The 18,040-nt window shown below is 34.5% G+C and overlaps 1 protein-coding gene across 1 annotated transcript in view; it reads left to right on the top strand.

The window, feature by feature from the left end:
* The window catches only part of PSME4 (proteasome activator subunit 4), a 103,551-nt gene that overhangs the window by 47,645 nt on the left and 37,866 nt on the right, over positions 1 to 18,040 (top strand). Inside the window, exons 12-21 of the mRNA XM_060116824.1 lie at positions 156 to 245; positions 1,183 to 1,247; positions 4,510 to 4,660; positions 6,508 to 6,606; positions 6,827 to 6,896; positions 7,364 to 7,431; positions 8,077 to 8,292; positions 8,806 to 8,963; positions 10,488 to 10,583; positions 17,637 to 17,692. Coding sequence (XP_059972807.1) covers positions 156 to 245; positions 1,183 to 1,247; positions 4,510 to 4,660; positions 6,508 to 6,606; positions 6,827 to 6,896; positions 7,364 to 7,431; positions 8,077 to 8,292; positions 8,806 to 8,963; positions 10,488 to 10,583; positions 17,637 to 17,692 — 1,069 coding nt within the window. The remainder of the gene's footprint in view (positions 1 to 155; positions 246 to 1,182; positions 1,248 to 4,509; positions 4,661 to 6,507; positions 6,607 to 6,826; positions 6,897 to 7,363; positions 7,432 to 8,076; positions 8,293 to 8,805; positions 8,964 to 10,487; positions 10,584 to 17,636; positions 17,693 to 18,040) is intronic.

Genomic DNA, 18,040 nt, shown 5'->3' with positions numbered 1-18,040 from the left:
GAACTTTGTGCTTAAACCAAATAAACTTTCAGAAAAATTGTTGTGGGATTTCCCTCAGAATAATTTATTTGGTACTTTATTGTAGCTTATGGTATACATGTATTTTGGAACTAGAGTTATGTAATTAATATTAGATCTTTTGTATCTTCCCACAGATCACATTCCAATTTATAGCAACATTTTCCACTCTGGTGCCTTTAGTAGATTGTTCATCTGTACTACAAGAAAGAAATGACCTCACAGAAGTAAGGATACTTTCTGGTTGTAAAAGGATTGGTTAGCTGAGTTCTGATTCTTACTATATGCATAGTAATATTTGATAGTTTAAAAGCAACTTTGCAGAGGTGCTCATAAGTTAAAATTACTGTTTTGAGACCAGAACGATATAAATGGAGATCATCATTGATAAAATAATCTGCAGGCACCCACCAAAGGGGGTGGTCAAAAATAGGCTATTTTAGTAAACAAGTGACATGTAAAGGTGTATTTCAGTGTTTTGTCACTTTATAATGTTTTGTTAAGCAAAGGTGGTGGCATTTTGTTTTTCCATCTTATGTTAGGAATAAATCTGTTAAGGGGATTGGCATCTAATGAAGAGAAATTTTCTTCATTACTGTCTGGGTTTTTTTTAGAACAATTTTCTTTACTACAAGTATCTTACTACCTGACTTTTGGCATTCAGATGTTTAAGTAATGAGAGATAATCCTTTACACATACACCAGCAGTTTGAAAACTGTTATTGATTTTTTTTTGTGGTACGCGGGCCTCTCACTGTTGTGGCCTCTCCTGTTGCAGAGCGCAGGCTCAGCGGCCATGGCTCACGGGCCCAGCCGCTCCATGGCATGTGGGATCTTCCCGGACCGGGGCACGAACCCGCGTCCCCTGCATCGGCAGGCGGACTCTCAACCACTGCGCCACCAGGGAAGCCCTGTTATTAATTTTTTAAAGAATGGCTGCCTGGTTTCTGTTTTGGGCCCTTACAAAATATGTTAATTACTTCTTATTTTGGGTCCTGGAAAGTAGATGAGTTATTCTAAATTGATACGGGATTATGGTGCTGTTTCTCAGCGCTCAATGTAACAATGCAGTGTTAGAGACATTTTGTAGACTATAATTGAGTTTTGTTCAGAGAAAAAAATCAAAGACTATTTTAAAATTTTCTCCACGTTGACATGTTACAGGTGGAGCGAGAACTTTGTTCTGCCACAGCTGAATTTGAGGATTTCGTCTTACAGTTTATGGACAGGTGAGCAAGTACCCCAGATATCTCCTTTATCTGACATTCAAAAATAGTGATATCCTGTCCCAGCAACTTTAGCCTCGTTCTGCATTGCAACCTGTATTTAATTATTGGGTTGGCCAAAAGGTTCATTTGTTTTTTTCCATAAGATGGCTCTAGTAGTACTTAGTTGTCTTTAACTTCATCTGAAACAATTTTGTTAGATTGTATGCGACAGCTGTCATATTGGGGTGCATTTAGAAAAAGACTTATCAAAAATTGGTGATTTTTTGTGTATCCATTTTAATATTGAAGGTGGAAGAAAAAAGCGACATTTTTGGCATATTATGCTTTATTATTTCAAGAAAGGTAAAAACGCAACTGAAATGCAAAAAAAAAGATTTGTGCAGTGTATGGAGAAGGTGCTGTGACTGATGGAACATGTCAAAAGTAGTTTGCAAAGACAAAAAGACAGCCCTCAGAATGGGAGAAAATCTTTGCAAACGAAGGAGCAGACAAAGGATTAATCTCCAAAATATACAAACAGCTCATGGAGCTCAATATCAAAAAAACAGTTACAACCCCATCAGAAAATGGGTGGAAGACCTAAATAGACACCTCTCCAAGGAGGACATACAGATGGCCAAGGGGCACATGAAAGGATGCTCAACATCTCTAATTATTAGAGAAATGCAAATCGAAGCTACAATGAGGTATCACCTCACACCAGTCAGAATGGCCACATCAAACAATAAATGCTGGAGAGGGTGTGGAGAAAGTGGAACCCTCTTGCACTGTTGGTGGGAATGTAAATTGTTACAGACACTGTGGAGAGCAATATGGAGGTTCCTTAAAAAACTAAAAATAGAACTACCTTATGACCCAGAAATCCCACCACTGGGCATGTACCCTGAGAAAACTATAATTCAAAGGGACACGTGTTCCCCAGTGTTCATTGCAGCACTATTTGCAATAGCTAGGACATGGAAACAACCTAAATGTCCAATGACAGATGAATGGATAAAGAAGATGTGGCACATATATACAATGGAATATTACTCAGCCATAAAAAGGAACGAAATTGGGTCATTTGTAGAGATGTGGATGGACCTAGAGTCTAGAGTGAAGTAAGCCAGAAAGAGAAAAACAAATATTGTATATTAACGCATATATGTGAAATCTAGAAAAATGGTACAGATGAACTTATTTGCAGGGCAGGAATAGAGACGCAGATGTAGAGAACGAACAAGTGGACCCAGGGCAGGAAGGGGAGGGTGGGACGAATTGGGAGATTAGGATTGACATATATACATTACCACAGGAAAATAGATAGCTAGTGGGAACATGCTGAGCTCAGCTTGGTGCTCTGTGACGACCTAGATGGGTGGGATGTGGGGTGGGGGGGAGGTCCAAGAGGGAGGGGATATGGGGATATAATAGCTGATTCACTTCATTGTACAGCAGAAACTAACACAACATTGTAAAGCAATTATACTCCAATTTAAAAAAATTTTTGAAAAAAAGTGGTTTGCGAAGTTTCATGTTGGCGATTTCTCACTGGACAGTGCTCCACCGTTGGGTAGACCAGTTGAAGTTGATAGCAGTGAAATTGAGACATTAATTGAGAACAGTCAAAGTTATACCATGCGGGAGACAGCCGACATACTCAAAATATCCAAATCAAGTGTTGAAAATCATTTGCATTAGCTCGGTTGTGTTCATCACTTTGATGTTTGGGTTCCACATAAGTTAAGAGAAAAAAATCTTCTTGACCATATTTCCACATGTGATTCTCTAATTAAATGTAATGAAAACGTTCCACTTTTAAAACAAATTGTGATGGATGATGAAAAGTGGATACTGTACAATAATGTGGAACGAAAGAGATTGTGGGGCAAGCGAAATGAACCACCACCAACCACTCCAAAGGCCGGTCTTCATCCAGAGAAGGTGATGTTGTGTATATGGTGGGATTGGAAGGGAGTCCTCTATTATGAGCTCCTTCCAGAAAACCAAATGATTAATTCCAACAAGTACTGCTCCCAATTAGACCAACTGAAAGCAGCACTCGACAAAAAGTGTCCAGAAATAGTCAAAGGAAGATGCATAATCTTCCATCAGGATAACGCAAGACTTCATGTTTCTTTGATGACCAGGCAAAAACTGTTCAGGGACTTCCCTGGTGGCGCAGTGATTAAGAATCCGCCTACCAATGCAGGGGACATGGGTTCGAGCCCTGGTCCAGGAGGATCCCACATGCCACAGAGCAGCTAAGCCCGTGCACCACAACTGCTGAGCCTGAGCTCTAGAGCCCGCGGGTCACAACTACTGAAGCCCATGTATCTGGAGCCCGTGCTCCTTAACAAGAGAAGCCACCGCAATGAGAAGCCCGCGCACCGTAATGAAGAGTAACCCCTGCTCGCCACAACTAGAGAAAGCCCGCACACAGCAACAAAGACCCAATGCAGCCAAAAATAAAAAAATAAACAAACCAAAAAACGGTTACAGCTTGGCTGGGAAGTTCTTTATATATATATATTTATTTATTTATTATTTATTAATTTATTAATTAATTTATTAATTTATTTATTTAGCTGCACTGGGTCTTAGTTGTGGTGTGCGTGATCTTAGTTGTGGCGTGCAGGATCTTTAGTTGCGGCCTGTGAACTCTTAGTTGCTGCATGCTAACTCTTAGTTGTGGCATGTGGGATCTAGTTCCCTGACCAGGGATTGAACCTGGGCTCCCTGCATTGGGAGCACAGAGTCTTAGTCACTGGACCACCAGGGAAGTCCCTGGCTGAGAAGTCTTGATTCATCTGCTGTATTCACCAGGCATAGTACCTTTGGATTTCCATTTATTTCGGTCTTTACAAAATTCTCTTCGTGGAAAAAAATTTCAATTCCCTGGAAGACTGTAAAAGGCATCTGGAACAGTTCTTTGCTGCAAAAGATAAAAAGTTTTGGGAGGACGGAATTATGAAGTTGCCTGAAAAATGGCAGCAGGTAGTGGAACAAAAGGGTGAATACGTTGTTCAGTAAAGTTCTTGGTGAAAATGAAAAATGTGTCTTTTATTTTTACTTAAAAACCAAAGGCACTTTTTGGCCAACCCAGTCCTGTGCAAGGCTGGTGCTTCTTCTCAAGTTACGAAAGGACAGTTGGTTTGTGATCCATGTACAAATTAAGTAGCTATCACTTGCATAGTCATGACAATAGATTTATCTAATCAACAACAAAAAATGTTAAGCCAATTTTTAGTTGCTAAAATTTTACTTTCTTTGGGTTATTTAGATGCTTCGGACTTATAGAAAGTAGCACATTGGAGCAAACAAGAGAAGAGACAGAAACTGAGAAAATGACTCACTTGGAGAGTTTGGTCGAATTAGGTCTGTCTTCTACGTTTAGTACAATCCTCACACAATGTTCCAAAGAAATATTTATGGTAAGAGTGCATTGCTGCAAAGAATTAAATTCCAACTTGTAGTTTTATTTGATGTTTTAAAAATTGAACTTCAGGTTACTTTGTATGCATATCATGCCAGCTTATCCTTTCTTTCCATACTAAAATTTGAAAAAGATGGGGAATTCTCTGGCGGTCCAGTAATTAGGACTCTGTGCTTCCACTGCAGGAGGCACGAGTTCAATCCCTGGTGGGGAACTAAGATCCTGCGTGCCTCATGGCGTGGCGAGGCCAGAAAAAATAATAATAAAATAAAATTTGGAGAAGATACACAGTTGATCCTCATTATTTGCAGATTCTGTATTTGCAAATTCAACATAGTGTACTTGCTAAAATTTATTTGTAACACCAAAATTGGTACTTGCAGTGCTTTTGTGCAAACTTTTGAAAGTGGCAAAAATTTTGAGTTGTGCGTGTTTACAGCTGAAATCGAATAAGGTGACGCTCTGCCATCTTGGTTTAGCTCTCATACTGTAATGTAAATAAGTGTCCTTTTTTCATCTATTTAATGCCAGATCTTTCATATTTTTGTGCTTTTTGGTGATTTTGCTTTTTAAAATGGCCCCCAAGGGTAATGCTGATGCACTCACTGTCTAGTGTTCTAAGCAAAAAATAGTTGTGATGGGCCTATGGTAGAAAATATTAACATGTTTTAGGTAAGCTTCGTTCAGAAATGACTTACAGTGCTTTTGGCTATGAGTTCAAGGTTCATGAATCAACAATGTATATTAAAATGTCTTCAAAGAGAACCACACATAAACAAAATTATATATCTATATATCTATCAGTTGATGAAAATGTAACCAGAGGTTTATGGGAACTTAATCCTGTATTTCCTCTAAGAACTGTGGTTCAGTATTTGCTAATTCAGTGCCCACAGTGATTTTATAGAGCATAACTACTGCAAATAACAAGAATTGACTGTATGTTTAAAATTTACAGTAAAATACTACTTGGGAGAAAAGTTTTGAAAATTGTTTATGCCATCACATAATAGAAATTAAATCCTAAACATAAAAATCTGGCTAACTATGATGAATGAGAAATAGTTTGTCCTCATAAGGCATTCTGTGAACATTCACTTCTTCAGTATTACTCGATACCTATTATATACAATATGGTCTTTATTTCATATTTTCTATTCCACTACTCTCTTTCCATTTCTGTTTCTTCTTTCTCTATCTGGGATTATCATTGTTCAGTGTTTATCCTGGTTAAAAGCTAAACTGCCTTACACCTGCATGAAATATTTACTAAGATTATGTTAGTATAAAGAAATTAACATAAATAATCTCTTATTTAACCAAAATCTTTTGAAAGGAGTTATCATTTGCAGCATTGTCAATCCATGTCTAGAGCTAATTCTTTAATTCAGAAATTAAATTAAAATTCTGTGACTTGATTGTAAAATTAAATAGAATGCTTCAAGTCTTTTAGAGGAGAGAAAAATATAGTTTGTAGTTGTCAGAATGACAAACTGTAAATATTAGATATTACCCCAAATTCCCTCTGTTATATTGGATTGGCCAACAAGATAGTTAAATTGCATTTGCTTCCAGCAACTCTGGTTTTGTGCTTAGCATTTCTGCAGCAAATAAAATCTTGTGCCGCAAATGTTTTTTTCACATTAGGGTTTTGTGCAAAGGTTATTCGTAAACCTGAATGTAGCATTATTAAGCAAATCTTTATGTATTCAGATGGTTAAATTTTTCCTACTTGGTTATTTTGAGTATAGTCTAAGTATCATTTTCTTTGGTGTTTCAAAAGATGTTTAATTTTCTTAAACGTGCTGGTTAGACATTTTCATTTGTTACGTTATTTTTTAATAGGTGGCCCTTCAGAAGGTTTTTAATTTTTCTATTTCACATATATTTGAAACAAGAGTTGCAGGCCGCATGGTAGCAGACATGTGCCGTGCTGCAGTGAAGGTGAGTTGGGGTTTTCTGGACTGATGAATTAATGAATCAATAGCCACGAGTTTTATGTGGTTAATTATTTTAGACATGCTTGTCATTCTTAAAATACACGTTTCTTTCAGTAGCTGCTTATAGCCCTTATTTGCCACTGAAAATAGAGTTAGTGTATACTTTGTGACTATTCAATACTTGTGCCTTTCAAAAGAACTTATTTATACAAATATGTTTTCAGTGCTGCCCGGAGGAATCTTTGAAGCTATTTGTTCCCCACTGCTGCAGTGTTATAACTCAGCTTACAATGAGTAAGTCTTAAGGTTATTATTCTGTATTTGTAACTCTAGCAAATTTTTTTCTTGGTTTGTACAACTCTGTTGATGGAAACAGATTCTCTAAGCTATGCAGTATTTTAATTTTACAGTTTGGGGTAAAATTGCTCAAAACAAGGTATCATCCAGGTTGACGGGTAGCTTAGAAATTTTACTCTATTACATTAATGTTTTCATACATACAAGAAGCATTCAGCTGTTGCTATAATATCTGTTATTTTGTGAGATGTGTAGGGGCAGGCGTCATGGTTGGTGTGTTTATTTTCTTGAAAATTGAGCTTCCACCTCCTCTGGAGCAAGTCCAGCTTAACGAAGAAAGAAAGAAAATGTCCTAAAAGAGACTTTTCTCGGCTATTAGAAATATTAAATATAAATACTTTTAAATGATGCATTTAGTTGGATATTTGTTTTTTTTCCCTCTGATACTATTTTGCTATTTTTAGATGATGATGTATTAAATGAAGAGGAGCTAGATAAGGAGTTACTATGGAATCTTCAACTTTTGTCTGAGGTATTGTAAATCTTTGGAATAAGAATATATTTCTCTGAAAATGTTGACTTGCTCTGAGAATTTATTCTGTTTTGAAAAATTAACTTTAAAACATGTTAAGTCATAAGTTTGAAAAATGTCTTTATGGGACTACAAAAAGTCAGATAATCTCATTTTCTTATTATAAAAGGAGTATGGTAACTGTTGACTACTTCGTGGTCAATGCTCTACCTGACTTTTTACTGATTAATTCTGCTGTGGGTAACTCTGACTGAAAAGTGTATCAGATTTGGCATCTTCCCCCCACCCCCACCCCCCACCCCATGCTAAATTTGGCATCAGTCAAACTTCAGTTTCCTATAGGGGTTAGTTCCGAAACCAAAGAACAGAGAAATCCATTTAAGTAAGTTTTATCTCTTTAAGGAGATAGTCTCTTGAAGAGGATGTTACTATGGCACTTCAGAGCCTAAACTCAGAAAATGTGTTTTGATCTTAAGAAAGAATTCATTGTTAGAATATAATTAAAATGATAATCCTAAAATGAATTAAAGTCATTTTAAGAAACACTATTACTATTTTAGACTACTTTAATGGCCAAACATAGTTAACTTTAATTGTTGATTCTTGATCTTTTAACCAAAATATCTTTAACTGTTTTCTTTTTAGATTACTCGAGTGGATGGGAAGAAGTTGCTTCTTTATAGGGAGCACCTTGTAAAGATTCTCCAAAGAACCCTACATTTAACCTGTAAGCAGGGTTACACTCTGTCTTGTAACCTTTTGCATCACCTTCTTCGTTCTACTACACTTATCTACCCTACAGAATACTGCAGTGTGCCAGGCGGCTTTGACAAGCCTCCTTCTGAATACTTTCCTATCAAGGCAAGCATTTTCAATAATTTAGGATTCCAGGATATATTGGGTTATTTTTCTAAGGGATTCAAAGTGTGGGTTTTTTCCTTGTTGTGTATTAAGGTGTCACTTCTTTATTTTTAACATAGATTACTAAAACTATTATTGGAATGTTTTAAACTTGGAAAGTGTGATGTAGCTCTCATCTAGCTCTAGTTTTCTTCTTTTCTGTTTGTATGTGAAATGACTTTGTAATGCGATATTTAACCTCCATAGTTCCATATAATTTGGGGGTGGAATGCAATAACCTTACATAAACTTACTGTTACTCTTGCAGTAAACTCATATTTGAGTGGCTCTTCAGGGAGACCTTTTTCAGGAGTGATAATGAAAGACTCCTATGATGTCTTCATACCTTTTTTTTGTGCACTTGCTGCCTTAGGTTTGGATTACCTATACAGTTTCTTTTAAGCCTTTTAAAATATGTTTGTATGTTTTTTTTTTTCCAACTTCTCAACTTGCTAATTAAGTGCTATTTTCTAGGACTGGGGTAAACCAGGGGACTTGTGGAATTTGGGGATCCAGTGGCATGTTCCTTCTTCTGAAGAAGTGGCTTTTGCCTTCTATCTGTTGGACTCTTTTCTTCAGCCTGAGCTCATCAAACTCCAGCGTTGTGGGGATGGAGAACTTGAAATGTCTAGGTTAGTTTTCTTTTATAATCAGTTAATGTTATATGGTTGTAGACTAAAAAATTCTTTTTGTGCCTCTCCCTCTCTCGATGGCATATCCGATGTATTCATTTTCTTTTTTTTTTTAATTAATTTATTTTTGGCTGTGTTGGGTCTTCGTTGCTGAACGTGGGCTTTCTCTAGTTGCAGTTCACGGGCTTCTCACTGCAGTGGCTTCTCTTGTTGCGGAGCACGGGCTGTAGGCACACGGGCTTCTGTAGTGGCTCATGGGCTCTGGAGTGCAGGCTCAGTAGTTGTGGCGCATGGGCTTAGTTGCTCCCCAGCATGTGGGATCTTCCTGGACCAGGGCTCGAACCCGTCTCCCCTGCATTGGCAGGTGGATTCTTAACGACTGCACCACCAGGGAGATCCCTGATGTATTCATTTTCAATGTGTGTTTTGAATGTGTGCCATAAATGTGATCAGAAAACCATTTAATACATTTAAATGGTTTTCTAATCACATTACTATAATATAAAACCATATAATAAAAAACCATTTTATAGTTTAATAACAGAAATTTTGTCATAATATTTAAACATCTTAAATAGAAAAACTCAGAGTTTTTTTCTAGTTTGTTTTTAGTGCCTTCTATTTAGCAGTGTCACTTGTGCGTCTTTTGGGAAGTGTGTGTAAATATGCCCCCTTTGTAAGGAAATGCCTGTTTTTCTAGATTTGCCTTAGATTTTATTCGCTTGTTTCTTTTTAGTAATTCATACTATTGATATTAATATTACTTAGAGAAATATCTCTAAGATATTGTTTCTCCCCCAAAGAGCTTTAGCACGAAACAATTATTTGAGACCACTAGACTTTTATAGTTTGAATCTTTGAAAGTTCCTAAAATCATAGTAAGAAAATTACTATGTGTCAAATAACAGGAAATTCTGATAAGCAAATCCAGTAGGAATGGGCTTGGAGGAGGAAGAAGTGTGATTGACTTACGTTGGCTATGTGGTGCTCTGAACTGCTTTTTGGAGTAAATGTTTAGCTAGTCTTTTTTTTTTTTTTCTTTTGGCCATGCTGCATGGCTGGTGGGATCTTAGTTCCCCAACCAGGGATTGAATCTGGGCCCTTGGCAGTGAAAGTGCTGCATCCTAACCACTGGACTGCCAGGGAAGTCCCTAGCTAGTGCATTTTAAAAGACAGACTATAGTGGAGAATCTTCTGTAATACCGTTTTCCCTTTTTGTTAGTGGTTGTGATCTTTGGGTAAATAGGGAATTAAATTCAGAATTGCTTCACAAAGGGCAGTCAGTTGTTGTTACTTGTGATTATTTAGAGCCTGTTTAAATGTAAGCAGGGCTAATATTATCAGTAAATATCTGTTTAATTACCTTGTACTATTAAGAGGGTAAACTGAAAACATTTCTATGCCTTAATTTTGTATATTCCCACTTGATAAAGTTTTTTACTTCACCTTAAACTCTACAAGGCTTTTTCTTAAATAGGGATTTGGAGTCTTCTCAAATATGAAAATGCTTTTTATTTTTTCTAGAGATGATGTTCTACAGAGTCTGACTATAGTACACAACTGTTTAATTGGCTCAGGAAACCTCCTACCTCCATTGAAAGGAGAGCCAGTTACTAACTTGTAAGTAAAAATAACTACTTTACATATTTTGCTGTTTTGCCATTTGGCATATATTTTAAGACTTAGTCACAAAATGAGTCACTGGTTTTGTTATTGGTGTTGTTTCTGTATCACTTTAACCTTTTTGTCATTGTTAGGCCAAAAACACCTGAGGCACAGTTTAGATCTATAAATTTTAGGACTTTATTCAGATTTTTCATATGGTGCCAGCATAGAATAACTTTCAATGCTAATCAGTTTTAAAATATCAACTTAGAGATATTAAGTTCATCTGTTAGCTTACTGAGTTAATTAAGATAAATTCTTTAAAAAAAAGAAAGGAAAACACCTTTTTTTTTTGGTCTGCAATCACTGGTAAGGATTTTCTAGCAAAAAACCTGGGGTGTTTTTTAATAAAAATTTGTTCTATGTTATTCATTATGATCTTGAACTTTTGAGATCCACCAAGTTGCTTTTACAAATTTAAGTGCTTTTCAGAGTATTATTATTTTGAATGAATGTCTTGATTTAGTCCATTGTCAGTGTTACCATTTAAGTTGAAAAAAATTGAGTTTAAATGAAATCAGCCGTATATAACTTTAGCTCACTTATCAAGTACATAGATGCTAGTTTCAGTATACCATGTTAGATCATTTTCTCTGAACACCAACATCTCATTGCTGAATAAGTTAATGAAAATCACGCAAAAATGAGTAAGGAACCCTTGCCCCCTCAAAAAAGCAGAAGGGGAGAATTATTTGTTGATTTTGCAACAAAAATCTTAAAATGTTTCCAGGAATGGTTTTAACATGTGGCTTGCTTGTCTTTCCATATTCTGCATAATCAGTTGTTTGGGGTTGTACATTTTCATAATTCCCACTTATTTCACTTATCTAAAAACTGTTTCTAGGCATTGAACTTTTTAGATTACTCATTAGATTTAAGAGGGAGAAGTAGGGTCGTCTCAGGTAAGGAAATCTGTTTTAAGTTTGCCTAGGAATTTACTGAATTCTTTTAAAGAACTTTTGTTTTTCATCAGTTTTATAGTTTGATATAAGAGCAATTTTACCAAAATTCATTTTTGTCAAGAGAGATATTAAACAATATTTTAAAATGAGAGACCTGCAGAAATGGTTTTGATTTTCCTAATGATCTTTAACAGTATGTAATTAGTAAGAACTTAACTCTTACAGCATGCCAAAAAGCTATTTCATACATAACAAATCGATTATATCAGTAAACTTAGTTCTGCTTGAACGTGTTGAAGTGTGGTCCTTTAATCCAATAATTTTTCTAAGAGCAAAAGCATTTATCTTCTATATAATTAGATTATTTTAGTATTGAGTGATGATTACGATACAGTCAGGAGGCTTAGAGGTTTCCGTTGCAGTTCATTTCAGCATGGAGCCATGTGCACTGTCATAGTGAATTGAAGCAAAGTCTTTATCCTTTGAAATAAATGTGCATTAGGACAAATGTTCCGTATATATTTGGTTATTATAAAGCCAGTTAGATATGTATATAATGAAATGCATTTTCAATAAGGAAAACAATACCATATTATTAAAACCTTATTAATGCCACAAAAGATAATTAAGCAGATTGTTAGCCCATTTTACTATACATTATAAGCTATAAAATTGAAACGAATATCCCTTTATAGGTTTTTTTTCAGAAAAGTTGAAAAGGAAAGATGATTTAGATTTAAAAGTGTTGTGTTTAGAATTTTCACTTAATGAAAATTTGACATAATAAAACCTAATGAAGTAATACAAAATTATGTTTAATATAAATGTGTTTATATATTTAAATTATAAAATATATTTTCTTTTATATTTAATAGTACATAATGAAATAAAATATACAACGAGGAAAACTTCAATCATTTTAATCACTGAACAGTACACATTTTTAGGATTCTTTATAGTTACGTACACCTACTCAGTGTAATGATTATACAAAGTACAGTTAGAGATGAATGAGCATCCCTTTGCCTTTGAATTGTCAAAAGAGAGAGTTTGTAAAGTCTTCCCTGGGCTTTTAATTAGCTCTTAACAGAATCCTTTTTTAAAAAAACAATTTCTAACTGGTATCACCTTCACCTGAAATTCTAATTTATTTTGGCAATGTGTGACTTTTTACATTGACTTTATATAACATTACGACTTTTTTTTTGCAGATAGTAAGTTAGTTTTCACTAAAGTAAAATAAAATAAAGTTAGCCTTTTAAATTTCTAAAATGCTTATTCTAATATAGGTCAATAATTATTAAAATCTTCTAAGTGTAAATTGATTTGAAAGAACTAATCAAATAATTTCAATTGATGGTGCCATTGTTCTGTGATAGTGAATCATACTGCCTAGTTTGAAGAAAGATCTGTAGCATAATTCTTGGAGATTATCAGTAGCAGGTCAATTTGAAACTAGAAGATGAAAAGAACTCTTTTATTTTGGACATGAGTTATTCCAAAGGAGATATAGAGTAAAATGTGCCAAGTTGGGAAGAAAAGGAGACGTATAATGGTGACCAATGCTTTAGTGTAATGCCTAAGATATCTGGTGGTGTTTGGCTGTGGTATTGTGGGACATTATGCATTTTCTGAAACACCAGACCAGTTTTTGGAAGCACCTAGCAGCTCAATTCTTTTTTTAAATTTAAACTTACATTTTTCTTATATAAATCTCAATTAGGGAAAATATTCTAGCTGCTTTAATTATTTTTTGTCGAATCACTTATTATTAAGTTTGCCTTGTGCATGTATTAGTAGTATTAGTCTTCTGGCAGATTGCAGCAGTAAAAAACCAGAAGCTTATTTCAGTTCTGAGTTTTCCTGTAAGAAAATCTTAATTGCTAATAGAGTATATGGGATCCCATTGTTCAGGGAAATGGCTACCACATGTGAAAAACAATTTTCTATGCTATGTGATTAGAGACTGGCAAAAAATAATAAGCTTAGATGAGATGAGTTGATTGTCCTAAGTATAAAGTAAATTATATACCTAATGGTATCTACATTGTACTTTTTGGCCTTTAGCAACATAAGGTTACTAAGTATCTTGTACATATTATAAATTTTACACTTTCAAAGGATGGATGAAATAAGGTCCCTTGAGGGTTTAATATACCCTTAATTGGGTAAATTTTTTTAGTTTAGTTCAGTTTGAAATTTAACAGTTGTCAGATACCAAGGTTACTGAATTAATCTTAAACCTCTCTATTTTGCTCTTGGAACCTTTAGTTAATGATTTCATAGAAACATTTGTGCTATAATTTATACTCATAGTTCTACCTTTATAGATGTGGAAGTTGGATTATGTCTTTCCAGGGTCATGTAGGAATTTTGGACACTTGCCTTTAATCCTCAAATTGTCATTAATTTCTCCTTTTGCAGTCCATTTCTTTAGAATCTTTTAGGTCTAACCAGCTATCACAGGATGCAAAAAACTAACATCTATAAAAACAGGGTTACTCAAGGTAGAGGAGTCATCATTTTTCATCTCAAATATTTCTTCTTTACTTTGTGCCCCCTTTCCTCCGATAGATCTGTTAAGTCATTCTTAGTTAAATCATTCTTAGGAGCTCAGCTTTTACTAACTTTTCACTCAAAAAAAAAAAAATTCATACTTAAGGTCTAAGAGTTGAGACCATTTCATGAATATGTGAAAGGATGTGTTGTTATGCGATGAGGGGCAGGGCTAGCTAACCTCTCTTGGCACCTCCAGGAAACTACCCAGCTCTGCTGGGGGAGCTGCACACAGAAAAGGAAACAGTTACTACTCCACGGTGAGTAACCCTGTTTTCTCCTTATTTCACCTTCTGACTGTTTTCATTGATTTTTTTAAAAACTTGTGTGTCAGACATGGAAATAGTTCTTATGCTCCGAGTTAATTTTAAACCTAGCGGTATGTAAGATTCTCTTTACTTGGCAACCTTTTGTTCACATGGTAGAGTCAGAGCCAGCCTTTCATTTGTGTTTATAGCTATTGTTTATGCCCAGGATTGAACTGGATAACAGAACACAGAAATAGGCCAGTTGTCTATTGTGAAACACTTGTTACCTTGAGGGAAAAAAAATCTGTTAGTGGCTTGGTTTTTATACCTTTTATGTTTGTTTTCATTTGGGAGGGGAGGGATTTGGAGCAGGGTAGGTTGTTCTTCCACTTACAGAAAGGGAGAGTTATTGTTTGCAGTTGTTCCATGACAGTTCACCTAGCCTTCATTTGCATATTTGATTTGTATTGTATATTTTGTTTTTATGTTACTGGTCATTTCTTCCTTTTTCACCATCCTTTCTTTCCCACCAGTGATTATTTTCATCGTTCTACTCTAATCAAATCTAACGAAGATTGCCATCTAGTGGTACAAATAGCGTAGATGTAGAAAACTTACAAGTTTTTTGGTTTTTTTTAAAAGTGGTACAGATATTAAACACATTTTGTTATAAATTAGGTGGCTTGGTGGTCCTATGTAGTTGCTATGAACCTGATTTAACTTGATTATTATTGTATACATGGTATTATTTGTAATATGTTGTGTTGAAATTATTTGTCATACTTTTATTTTTATATTACTGTTTGTAAAATGAACCAGTGATGAGTAGAATGAATTTCATTCGGGGTGGGGGAGTGATGGTATTTGATTTAAATTGTATGTATTGCTACTATAGTGTTTAATCAGAATGCAGATCTATAATTGTTGATAGCACTTTAAGTCTACTCAGCTAAGAATCTGTACATAACTAAAAGTTACAAGAGCAGATTTAAGTATCAGAGAGTACAGCCCAGCACACATAGACTTAAAATGTGACCACAAAGAGTTACAATCATAAAGTCTTACTTGGGTAATGGATAGACATTTCTTTTAGAAAATTATTCTTCTAAAGATCAGAAGAAATATTTAGTATAAATATGTATTTATACTCGCTGAGAAGCATTTGATGTAAAAGGTGTCAATACAATCAGTTTAATTAATTTGTTAGATAAGAAGAGATCAATTAAAGCTGAATCTTAGATAAATAAGCATAAAAGAAACTTGATGGATAAGAACAAATAAAGTAAAGCTGAACTATATGTCTAAACAGATGCCTTCTATACTCTTGAGATGTGTAAGATGTGTTTTACTTCAGGTTTTAAAAGTAAAAGCCTGAGCCATTTTAATTTAAATCTATTACTTAATATTTTAAAATCCCACACAGGTTGATATGTTTCTAAATAATTGTAATAAGTTATAGTACTTCATCAACTTTTCTGATAGGGAAACAATTCAGAGTGACACATGGATTTTTAGAATTAGCATCATGGTTCTTAGATGAGACTTGTTATTAAATGTAGTTATAGTGTAATTGGTGTTATTAGAGTCAGAAAGGCACATAAGAAAAACATTTCAAATTCCCAACTGATAGCCTTTTTTTTGCTTGTTGGTTTGTTTGATATAGTAAAAAAAATTTTCAGGATAGCTTACTATAGTGATTGCTTTTTAAAATGTCATTTGTTAAGTGTAATTTTGTGACAATAATTAAAATGCATGCTTGGTTCAGTATTGTGTGGTACTAGGTATGGACTGGGTAAGGTACAGTTGTATTCCTACTTTAGGAAACAACTTATGTTTATAGCAGCAGTGAGGAGACATGTACTCTCATGTGATACCTTGTGACCCAGTACTTCCCCATGCTTTACCAGGGAAGGCGGAAGGGGGTGGGTAACAGTCTTAGGCCTAACGCTTGTTACTATGTGAGCACAGCCTTTTCTCTTTCTTGGTCAAATCTAATTTCAGTAAAGATGTTGGACTTCCCGTGAAATTCATTGTGAAAGAATCTGATTTTATTTTTTAATGACTAGATTCTGGATACATATATATTTTTCAATCATACATAATTTTACAGAATGTTCAAGTTTGCAAGCTGTTGCCAAAAGTTGAAACTTTATGGAATGAAAACCAGATTTTAAGAAGAATTTGAATTTGAAATTCTTGAAATTCTCTGAAAAGCAAATTAGCATTTTACATTATGAAATATTACCATTCTTTGTTTATATTCTGTAGGCTTGGTTTTGAAACTTGGGACAGTACTGTTGCCATCCACATTATGGCAAGGAACATAGTTAAATAACTGGCATTTTAGTCATCTTAATGTTATTACCCATTTAGATAAATCCCAGAATTCATAACAACCAAATATTAGGGTAGAGATAACTTAATTAATTCAACTTAAAAAAATACAGCACGGGGGAGGGGTATGTTGATTTCAAAATAGTGTTTTCTTCGTTACAACTGTTGTGTAGGTCATGAATTATGAGCAATAATTATAAAATTTCTATTACTAATTAGCCTTGTATAGGATACGCTTACCCCATGTTTCCTTGGCATTTGTGCCTGTCTTCCTTTTCTTAGAAAGTATTATCGCTTTGTTTATAAAAAGTTGTTGAATTGAATCTCATATTTTGAAATAAAGTCTATTTATTTTTCATTAAAGAAGATTTAGATTTCAGATATAAAGGTTCATATTCCCCAGCAGAATCTGTCCATACATACCTAAAAAATGACTTTTAATGTAGTATTTTTACATCTGAACATCTTCAAAAGTAGTGGCATTTTACTGCAGATGTCAGGAGAGATCAGTTTAGCTGGTTTTAAGAGGAAGGGTAATGATTATCTAAAGAAGCGTGTCTGCTGTATATTCTACAGTAAAATTTGATGGTGATTTTTTGGTGTCTAGTTTTAACCTTTGTTATAACATTGTAAAGCTGACTTTTCCTTGTATAAATGTTTAACATTAGATTTAAGCTTTTACGTTTGAGTATTGAATATCAGTGTTATGTTTATTTGGGCAGTGGATTTACCCCCCACTAAAGTTGTTACATTTAATTAACACTTTTTTAAAGATGAATAATACTGTCCTTACTGAAACAGATAGAGCATTAATCTTCAGAAAACTAGAGTAAAGAATTGAAGTACTGAAGATGAGAGATCTGTGTTTGTTAAAGATCATCATTTAAACATTCTAGCAATGACACTTTTCCCTTTAAGCCTCCTTATTGGGATTATTAATAAATACAAGCATTCTTGTTTTTATACAGGGTACCAAGTATGGTGTCCTTGGAAGAGACAAAGTTGTATACTGGACTTGAATATGGTATGTGAATCCTAATCTGAGTAAATCTGTATGGACTGTTTTCATCAGTTACTGTACAAGGGTTAAAATGGGATAATTTTGTAGTTACAGTTTTTCTAGTCTCTTTTTTATATATAAAATGAATATTAATTACTTAATATTATCATTGCTTTTTCTGGAGAAAGTGGGTAATTATTATATAAAGAATAGTCAGTAAAAGATAGATGCTTTCTATGTGCAAAGGCAGACTTTGCATATATTGTAATGCTCATTTATGGTTAGAATTGTTATAGAACTGTTGTATTATACTTGATGTAAACCCTTACATATTCTAACTATCTTTATAGTATCTTTCTATCATAGTGAGTT

This window comes from Mesoplodon densirostris, chromosome 14 (genome assembly GCF_025265405.1).
Source record: "Mesoplodon densirostris isolate mMesDen1 chromosome 14, mMesDen1 primary haplotype, whole genome shotgun sequence".
In the NCBI taxonomy this organism is placed as follows: Eukaryota; Metazoa; Chordata; class Mammalia; order Artiodactyla; family Ziphiidae; genus Mesoplodon; species Mesoplodon densirostris.
Note: the sequence above shows the minus strand (reverse complement) of the source record. Positions and strands in the feature narration are given on the sequence as shown.